This window comes from Cajanus cajan, chromosome 11, assembly GCF_000230855.2.
Source record: "Cajanus cajan strain Asha chromosome 11, NIPB_CcT2T_4, whole genome shotgun sequence".
Classification (NCBI taxonomy): Eukaryota; Viridiplantae; Streptophyta; class Magnoliopsida; order Fabales; family Fabaceae; genus Cajanus; species Cajanus cajan.
The window spans coordinates 46,570,428-46,580,915 of NC_138527.1; the positions used below are offsets into that span (position 1 = coordinate 46,570,428).

The 10,488-nt window shown below is 41.8% G+C and overlaps 1 protein-coding gene across 1 annotated transcript; it reads left to right on the forward strand.

Annotated features, from left to right (window-relative positions):
• Positions 1–6,589: 6,589 nt before the first annotated feature.
• Positions 6,590–10,262, forward strand: LOC109795843 (uncharacterized). Its single transcript, XM_020355395.3, has 4 exons — positions 6,590–6,989; positions 7,162–7,267; positions 8,573–8,663; positions 9,041–10,262. Exons 1-4 carry the CDS (start codon positions 6,651–6,653, stop codon positions 9,993–9,995), a joined length of 1,491 nt encoding a protein of 496 aa, XP_020210984.2. The 5' UTR covers positions 6,590–6,650; the 3' UTR covers positions 9,996–10,262.
• Positions 10,263–10,488: the final 226 nt, after the last annotated feature.

Sequence of the window (10,488 nt, forward strand, 5' to 3'; positions counted from 1 at the left end):
ATCGGCTAGGCTATTTCGGCCAGGCGAGGAAGGAATCGGGAGAGCGAGGTGAGTCGGCCTGCTAGCTTTTGCACTTCTTTAAGAGTACCGGGACTCTTCATATCCAATATGGCTTGACACTTGTCGGGGTTTGCCTCAATGCGTCAGTTAGACAACATGAATCCAAAAAATTTCCCGCTTGAAACCCCAAACACGCACTTTTCGGGATTCAGCCTCATTTGATGCTGCCAAAGCGCTTGGAATACCTCAGCCAAGTCATGCACATGGGTGGAGACGTCACTCGACTTCACGACCATGTCGTCGACATATACTTCCTTGCTTCGACCAATCTGGTCGTGAAAAATTTTATTCATCAACCGCTGATATGTGGCTCCGGCGTTCTTCAAACCGAACGACATTACCCGATAGCAGTAGTTGGTCGTTTTGGTAATGAACGTCGTCTTCTCTTCGTCTTGGGGGTGCATACGGATCTGGTTGTATCCCGAGTATGCATCAAGGAAGGATAAGAATTTGTGACCGGATGCTCCATCAACGAGTCGGTCAATATTCGGCAATGGGTAGGCGTCTTTCGGACATGCCTTGTTTAAGTTGGTGTCATCAGTACACATACGCCACTTTCCATTTGGCTTCCGGACCATGACAACATTGGCCAGCCATGTTGTATAGTGTACTTCTCGGATGAACCGAGCATCTAGCAACTTGGAGACTTCCACTTCGATCGCTGCCTTCCTCTCTTCCCCGTCCTTCCGATGCCGTTGGGCGATCGGCTTTTCCTCATTACTGATTGAGAGCTTGTGGCAAAGGAAATCTGGGTCGATGCCCGACATGTCGGAGGGATGCCATGCAAACAAATCTCTGTTGTCGAGAACTACCTGTCCGATAGCTAATTTTTCTTGTTCGGAGAGGACAGTTCCGAGGTAAGTGAGCTGGGAATCCGAGACTCCTACCCGAAGAGGCTACTTGTCCTCGATGGGTTCAACCCTCTCATCCTGGTCAATTCGGGGGTCAAGGTCAATGGCTGACTGCTGTGACACTGAATGGATGCGTTTCGGCTCCTCGGTGATTTCTTTATTCGCTTTCGGTAATCGCAAGCTAACGAAGTAGCACTCGCGTGCGGTTTTCTAGTCGGCGTGGATGGTGATCACTTGTCCCGAATCGGATGGAAACTTCATGGCTAGATGAGGAGTGGATACGACCGCTCCGAGCCGATTCAAGGATGGCCAGCCGAGCAGAATGTTATAAGATGTGTTGGCGTGAACTACCACATACTTAACCGAAATATCTCGGTATTCTGATCCTTCAAACCCAAACCGGGTTGACAACTTGATATATCCTTTTGTCTTGACCCGTTCACCTGAGAACCCAACCAGACGTTCATCATAAGGAACTAGCTCGGATTCCAGAATGCCCAATTGCTTGAATGTGTTCTAATAAAGGATGTCGGCTGAACTCCCCTGGTCAACCAAGGTCTTACACACAATACAGTTGTAAATTTCAACGCTGATTACCATCGGATCATCTTGTTCCGGGTCGATACCTTTGAAATCCGCCTCGGTGAAGGTTATGCTAGGCAAATGGCGACCGACTTTCTCCACTGCATACACGTGCCGAACGGCCCGCAAGTGCCTCGGTTGCGCCGACGAGCAGGAGCCACCGCCCGCGAATCCACCAGCTATGGTGTTGATAACCCGTCGGGGTTGTGCTGAAGGTTCCCCTTCTCTTCGATCTCTTGACCGACTGCGCTCTCGGTATGAGCGTGTTCCTGTCCTTTGTTCATGATGATCCTGTCGGTGAGACCGATCTGCGTAGCGGGATGAATTCTGTCGGTCCACAAAGCCTTGTAGCTGCCCCTCCTTGATTAAATCTTTAATTTTATCCTTCAGGGCCGAGCATTCCTCCGTCGAATGTCCTCGGTTGCGGTGGTACCTGCAAGATTTGGTAGTATCGACCCTGGGAGGGGTCGAAGCTCTTTTCGGGACGGCTAGCACCTCCGAAGCAAGTGCTTGCTCTAGTATTGCCGACCGGCTGGTGTTGAGCGGCGTATGTTGAGAATACCTCGGTCCGCGGGGGGGCCTCTCGCGAGGGACCAGTTCTTTCTGACGGTTACGAAAAGTGTTTTCGGCCGGCTTTTCAGGCTTCGCCGCTACCTCTGCTCTGGCCTGGTTGCGGAACTCAGCTAATTCCTCCATTTGCATGTATTTGTCGGCTCGCCGCCGCAGGTCATCCATGTCAGTCGGTGGCTTCTTGCAAATGTTGTTGGCAAAGGGACCTGGTTTCAAAGCGGTGGTGAGGTGGTGTAGAGCCACAACAGGGTTCAAGTCTCGGATTTCGAGCGCCACTTTGTTGAATCGGCTCATGAACGTCCGAAGGGACTCCTTTTTCTACTGACAAATGCTGACTAATCCCAACGAGGTCAGCTGGTGGGGGCGGCTCGTGGCAAATTGAATGGTGAACTGAGAGGCTAACGTGTTGAACGAGTCAATCGAGTTAGCAGGAAGTCGAGTGAACCAGCTCAACGCACGTCCTTTCAACGACGTTGGGAAGATTCGGCACAAAGTCGCATCATCATTGGTGCTCAGAGTGACTTGAGTCAGGAACACATCGACGTGCTCGTCCGGATCGATCGTATCATCGTACTTGTCAAGTGGCAGGGACTTCCAATGATCGAGAAGTGACGACTGCATGATGTTTGGGGTGAAGGGGTGTCGGTGTGCTCCAGCTGGCACTGGATGTACTGGCCGACCGACCGAAGCATGGACGCCTGGGCAACAACAGAAGTGTGAGGGATGGAGGTGTGATTGCCGAGCGAGTGAAACGACCCCTGAGTGTGGTTCGTCTCAGAGGGCTTCCATGTGGGATCCCGATACTGGTTTTTGAGGGCGGCATTCTCTTCTCGCAACACAGCCATCTCGTCAACGTCTCTCTCCCGTTGCTGCTTCATGGCGGCCATTTCTTCTTTCATTTGGCGTACCATATCGGTCAAGTTTGTCTCCTCTACCGTCTCGACATTGTCTGCTCCGGACTGGTGCTCATCTTCAGACTGGTGGTCTTCAACGTTAGTTCTTCTTGTCTTTGCCATAATTCTCTTCAACGTAGTGCTCAATCTGTCTCTGAAAAGCTATCGGTTCGGCCCCACGGTGGGCGCCAAAATGTACTTGTCTTAAGGTACACTCGTAATCTTCTGGGAGGTGAAGGGCCGAACTGGAGCTTCAGGTAGATACTTCGGAGGGGGGAGGTACCTGCAAAAGGCACTCCAACGCTCAAGTCAGCACAGTCACGATTTTCTAGGGTAATCCAAATGAACAGTGACGTACCTCATTATAAGTGACCTATTTATACTACCTTTTATGGGCCCTGTTAGTGGTGGGCCTCTTCTGAAGCTTACCAAATTAGGTAATACGACGCTAATCGGCTGATTATGTCTTAATCATGTGTTTGTCTTGATTAATCGTGGTTATTGCCGTAATCTCTTTATCCTTCGGCTCATTATCGAGCCGACAGGCAAACGCTCGGAATGTTGGGTGTCTTCGGCTGTTAACCGAGCCGACAGGAATTTGTTCGGTTATCCAGGATCTACCGGCATTCGGTCGGGTCGGTACGTGGCATACGGAGACGCATAGTGGTGCTCCTTATCGGTCTTCAGCCGAGCCGAGGTTACTAGCGAACTCTTCTCGGCCCTCGACTGTATGCCGAGCCGACGTTGACGTCAAGGTTCGTGTGGGCATGGTAATTGTTTCCCGTCCGCGTGGGAGTCTGACGGGACGGCACGTGTTAGTCCACGTGGCCGGTAGGATCCCTCCGGTACAGAATTGATGAAAGACCAAATGATTAAAAGAATATCTAAAAGAGTTAGAAATAATACTTTGAAGAGCCCAACACCAATTAAAAGATGCTACAGTGAACTGAACTTTATTTAGTCGATTTACTTAGCTTTTGGACTTCAAAGTTACTTAACCCCACTTCTTAATTTTTCATGTAAGTTTCATTTTTTTTATTAAATAAGTTAGATGGCTTTTCATATTGCTAAGTCAGATTTTAGTATTTTAAGCTTTTTAGTGCAAAATAAATGTTAATGGACTTTAATTCCTAGTGCAGACTTAGTGAAAAGTAATGATTGTAAGTGAGAGGTTGCATATCATCCAATACAAACTTGAATATTACTCAAATTGTGAGTTTCTCACGGTGGAAACTTTCTCCTTTATTATTATATAAAAACTTGATAGTGTTGATTCTACTGACAGGTCGCAATTAGGGTCACGCTTCTTTTAATAACTTTGGTTTAGCTCGCGAGTCACGATTAGGGTCAAGTTTTTTCTTTGTTCCTTTACCTGATTTCAAGATGTTCCTATCTTATAAAAAAAACATATCATTAAATGATAATTGTGAAAAAATTAGATCTTGAGACCACGTGTAGAGGTTGTGACTAAATGCCAATTTTCACCAATATCTTGAATTAAAAGAACAAGTTTTTCCATACAAAGCATAAATAAGTATGGGGATCAAGGATCTCTTTGTTTAAGTACTCAATAAAGAGAGAAAAAAAAGGACAACTTCAAATTATTCCTTTTCAAATGCATGGTGGTAGAAGTGATGAAATTCATAATTAGGTAAACAATATTTGTAAGGAAATCAAAGTTAAAAAGTTTAACCCTTATGGATCTCCAATCAACTTAGTCATAAGTTTTTTCAAAGTTAATTTTCAACATAATGTATCTCATCTTGCTCATGTTCTCATTACAAAATCAAGACGGAGTTAGATTATATTTATGGGCATTTAGATTAGTTGGATAAAACATTACACAAACTAATTGCACTAAATTCTCGAATAGGCGTAAGAGTATTTGACTTTGGAATGAGAACAATCAAAATCTTTGTAAGTTAGGGGTGAGATAATAGCTAATGAGAAAAACATATGCAACCATCCTCCAAATGTCATTCTGGATGGTGAACCATAAAGTTTTGAAGAAGAATGTATAAAAGTCTTCAATAGGAGCCTTATATTCATTGAAAATAAAGCATTCATAAATTTCTTATGAGTAACAGGAGGAACGAGAACCTAATAGGCATGATCTTCAATTTAGGGAACACCAAAAATATTAACATAGTGATAGGGGAGATCGATTAATCAACTTAATAAACTCATCTCTCACCTTGTGTAGATTGGCATCACCACTAGTATTTTTCTAAGCTTGTGTGACAATACTCTCGTATTAAGGGAGAGAAATCCATGCAACTTGGAAATGGAAGGAAGAAACTTCCAGTGTGTCTAATTTGCGACAACAAAGTTAAAAATGATTGGTCAGAATTATAAGTAATGAGAATCTCTACCAAAGGAAGAGGAAAAACAATCCTTAAATCTGCATTAGCCAAACTCCTTTTGAAACTGGCCTCTTACTTTGATGTTTTTTCATCCCATGAACTTCACCCCAACAATTTCCATATCTATGAGGCCGCATTGAGTCATAACACTATAAAAAAATATGGATATGGATTATTGATAAGATTTCCAACCACCTCCAAAAGGGTGTAATATTTTATTCACGTTCCCCATAACCAACAAAGTAAAATGAACAACTCAATTTAAAAAAATCTGGTCTCATAACAATTATCGTGAAGTATGAATAGGCCAACCATATATTGCGAAGCATAACCACTTTGTATTGGGTCTCTCTAAAGAAAAAGGCAATACATTGATTCATGGATTGTAATAAGGTTAGGTTTATATCCTACTTGTTGGAGAAAACCTATATACTGCCAACATGTCCTTTAGTTTCCTTGTCAAATTGAGTATGTGTATCAGAGTAAAGGTAGGGATGACTTATGAGTTGTGACCAATTGTTTAACAAGTTGCTTAGTACATTAACTAACAGTTCCTTTAATGTTCCACGAGATTATAAATACATCTTAAAAAATTCTCAGGGAAATAATAAAAGAAATAGGTATAGGTCATAGCCTTTATGTGACCATAGCTTAGGAATTGTTGGTTGATGCTTGTATATCATCACATGTGTTTTCTTTTTGAGAATTGTTGGCCACTCTTATATAACTGACATCTAGTAATACTTCAAACTTATTATTTATAATTTGTTTGAGGTTTGAGAATAATTTAATTCCCTCATCAAGATAAAAAGTAGTTGTCTCGTGCTTTTGCAACAAAAGGTTAAGGGCACGGAGTTATATAAAGAGCTTTGGTGGTCATGAGATCATTGTTTTTTTGGCCATTGAATTTTAGGCCTAGTAGGTTTGAGTTGGAGTTGGAGATGATTTTAATTAAAATAGTATCAAAATCCATACGTAATTTCTTTTGCTGAAGTGGGATCACTACACATGTTTATTTTGTATGATGGTATTTGACGTTACTAGCATAGCCATATTACCTTATTAGCATCCATGGAAGTTTTGTGCCATGTTATGTTTTTTCTCATGTTAGATAATGTAGTTGATAGTTCGATGGTCTAGTGGTGAGGACAATGGACTCGGTACCAAGTAACCCCAGGTTCAAGTCTTGGTAAGAACAAATATTAATTTATTACATCTCAGTTTCAGTTTTAGACACGTCAGCACCGAGGCAGCTTCAACAACAATAAAAGGGCCAAATTTGGTTTCCCCCTCATTGTTTGGTTTAACGTGACTTTGGGGATTTTTTTTCAATGGAAGCGGAGAGTCGTCGGAAAGTTGAGGACATGGTGTTGGACATACTGAAGAAATCGAACATAGAAGAAGCCACTGAATTCAGCATCCGAGTCGCTGCTTCCGAGCGCCTTGGCATCGACCTCTCCCACTCCACCGGTAAACAACTCGTCAGAAACATCGTTGAGTCTTATCTTGTCTCCGTTGTGGCCAACGAAAAATCCAAAAACACAGAGAAGAAGGAAGATATCCCCGCCAACGACGACGTACAGAAGAAGCACGATGTTGTTGTTCCCGCCAAAGAAGGCACACAGGTGGCCAGAGTGACGAGGAAAGATTCCGAGCGCGTTATTTGCCAGGTCAATCTCTCTCTATTCAACTACGAACCCTAGAATTTTGAAATTGAATGCTGGACTGAGTCTGTGTAACTTTTCATTGAGTTGATGAAGAGAACAACTCTCCAAATTATAATCTGTGCTTGTTGGTGTTATATTTCACTTTGACTGAGTAGAGATTGGTTGTTTTGTGCAGCTGTCTAACAGGAGGAATGTGGCGGTGAAAGCTTTCAAAGGGACAACACTGGTTTCAATTAGGGAGTTCTATGTCAAAGACGGAAAACTACTTCCTGGTTCTAAAGGTGATTACATAATATATTGTTTGCATGATCATTGCTTTGCTCTTAAAAATCCGTTGTTTCCTGCTTCTTTGTACTGTAAATGTTGCTGGAATTTACTCATAAGAACTATGTCTCCAGTCCAGGCCATATTAGACTTGGACTACTATCTTATTGAAGTTCATGGATTCCCTTAACACTCGATGATGAGTACTTTTTTAGGGATTATATATGTTCTGATATGAAAAACCTCCTCTAAAGAAACTTAGTGGTAGCCCAAGTTAAGAATATTCAAATAGTGTAACCTAGCACATATTTATCTTAACCCCAAAGCTGAGTTATATACACGAATGTTTGTCTGAGGGAATCCGAGATTTTCAGAGATAATCCCAAAAATCCCGGAATCACTTGCTCTCTATTTTGGTGGACAATCTGTACATTTATGAGTGTGATTCGTCTCTATTATAGATTGAGGTTGGTCAGTTGGCAGTGGGCTCGCCGATGTAGTTTATCGATTGCTTTCTGGTTTGAGATTGGCTCAATCAGTCCTCAGACTCCTTACTTGAAACAAGGTTGATCCTTTAAACCTAAGAGGTTGGTCGGTAAGCAACCCCTTAGGAAATCCTGGAAACATATGGAGTTAGGCCCTTTTAGGTAATCCAGGTTGGCATGCAACCAACTGCCTTGCTATCTCCATTTGACGATCCCAATCGGAATCTGATCCTGAAGGGTACACAAGCCTCGCAGCCATGAGTACTAGGTGTGAGAAGGCTTTGAGATCAACTGATCCCAATTGGATTCCAATTGTGAAGGATACAATATATATGACCTAGAATGTTATTAGCTAAGTAACATTCTTAATTATGTGTTTAGATGTTGACCACGGCCAGTAATTTATAAGGCAGTCTCATTATAATGTGAAAATCTCAGTTGTCATTTCTTGCTAGGCATGAGGAGATATTAGGGTAGCTTTTATTGAAGAAATATGACAAAAAATCAATTAAGGTGGATATGTGCAAAGAAGGTAACTAGAGGCATCAGTAAAGAGAGTAAATTTCATGTTTGGTTTTTAACTGAATCCAATGATGTCGTGTGGTCCAAGTAACGGACATCATATAATGCGACAAAACTATTATTATTGTTATTGTCGTCTTGCTAGCTGTTACATGCATAAATTAGAGTTTTTGAGTTGAGCCCCCTGATTTAGCTTTAGAAGATTATTACTTGAGTTGGAATTTGTCTCCATATATTTGGCTCTGTTTTGCAGAGAAATTGATTACTCTGAATTTTGAAACTAAGCATGTCCCTTTCCTGGACTACTGATTTTAGGGATAAGTTTATCTTCTGAACAATGGTCAACCTTCAAGAAGAGTGTTCCTGCCATAGAGGAAGCTATCACAAAGATGGAAGGGAGGATACGGTGAGTATTCAATGTTGACACATGAGTTATGTGATAGCATGAAAGTTTATGTCTTCTGAATGATATTGATCATCTAAGTGTCAAAATGTGGTGGTGATGAAATTGCTGAGTTCTCATGTGCAGAACGCTTATTTTTGTTTCTATTCATTTGGTATATTGATTGTTTATTATCTGCCAATTATATGACATTCATTGTTGTAGTTTAGTTGGAGAAATTTATGTATTCTGAATATTTACCGGTTACTTTTTGGTTGGATAGAGAACATGTTGCTAGGTATTTGATTATGCATATAAGTGCATGGTAAAAAGTTGCTTTGGGACAACAGTGAAAACATTTTTTCATAGTCTAACCTAGAAGTATAATCAACACAATGTAGATTGGAGCATAATGGTAAGCAAAATGGAGATGCGTCAAATGCAGTTGTTGATGCTGCTCCTGTTGAGCCTGTCCCTACTGAGGTTGTTCATTTTGAGGTCCCTATTGAGGTCATCCGTTTTGATGGGAAGAATTACCAATTCTGGGCCCAGCAGATGGAATTACTCTTGAAACAATTAAAGATTGAATATGTGCTTACTGAACCATGCCCAAACCTCACTGTAGAGGAAGGTGCAAGTGCTGAAAAAATTGCTGCAGCCAAGGCGGCAGAAAGGAGATGGCTCAATGATGATTTAATGTGTCATCGCAATATCTTGAACCATTTATCTGATCATCTGTTCAATCTGCATGCGAACAGAAAAATGAGTGCTAAAGAGTTGTGGGAAGAGTTAAAACTGGTTTATCTGTACGAGGAATTTGGAACCAAGAGATCTCAAGTGAAAAAGTATATTGAATTTCAGATGGTTGATGAGAAAGCAGTTATGGAGCAAATCCGAGAATTAAATGGCATTGCAGATTCTATTGTTGCTGCTGGAATGTTTCTTGATGATAACTTCCATGTTAGTCTCATCATTTCAAAACTTCCACCATCATGGAAGGACTTCAGCATCAAGTTAATGCGTGAGGAGTATCTACCATTCTGGAAGTTAATGGAACGTATACAGATAGAGGAAGAATCTCGCAGTGGAGTAAAACAAGTGGGTGAACATTACGACAGTGTAGGATTTCACCTGGCCAATAGAGGTGGACAGAGGAGGGTGGACAATAGGCCACTGAGAATGCCTAGGAACAGGTCAGAAATTAATACCAAGAGCATACCTTGTAGTGTATGTGGCAAGAAGGGACATCTTTCTAAAAATTGCTGGAGAATAAATGACAAACAATCTAATGAGAGGAAAGCAGAAGAGGCTGTGCAAATACGTGCAGAAGTAGATACTCTGGGTGCTACCCAGTAGCTGGTACTAACATGCTTTTGTATTTTGAACCAGGGCATACACAATCGTTACTTCTTTTTTGGCAGGAGGCAAGGATGGCCATTTTTGGGTACAGGGTTTGATATTTATGTGGCACATAACTGTCTCTAAATTATAGTAGTTGGTAATAGCTTCTTTTATTTTTGCCATTTAGTAGCTATATCCGTGATGAATTTAATTTATGTCGAGCTATTGGCTGATTGATTTATTGCCCGCATAGATAACATTCAAAATTATTTTTGAGGATGAGTTTGGTTCTGCATCTGATAGTCTGCGTTGATGCGAAATTCGTATTAAATTTCGTAGATAATGCATGGGCAACCATTAGTTCTTTCAGAAGTAGTTAATTGCATCCACGGTTGTGCAATGCTGATCCAAACATGCGGTGAATCACGCCTCATTGTAGCAATTTGATTTTGCACAATTACATCTATTTGGTTGTGAAATAGTGGGGGACAATACACACCAATAACTT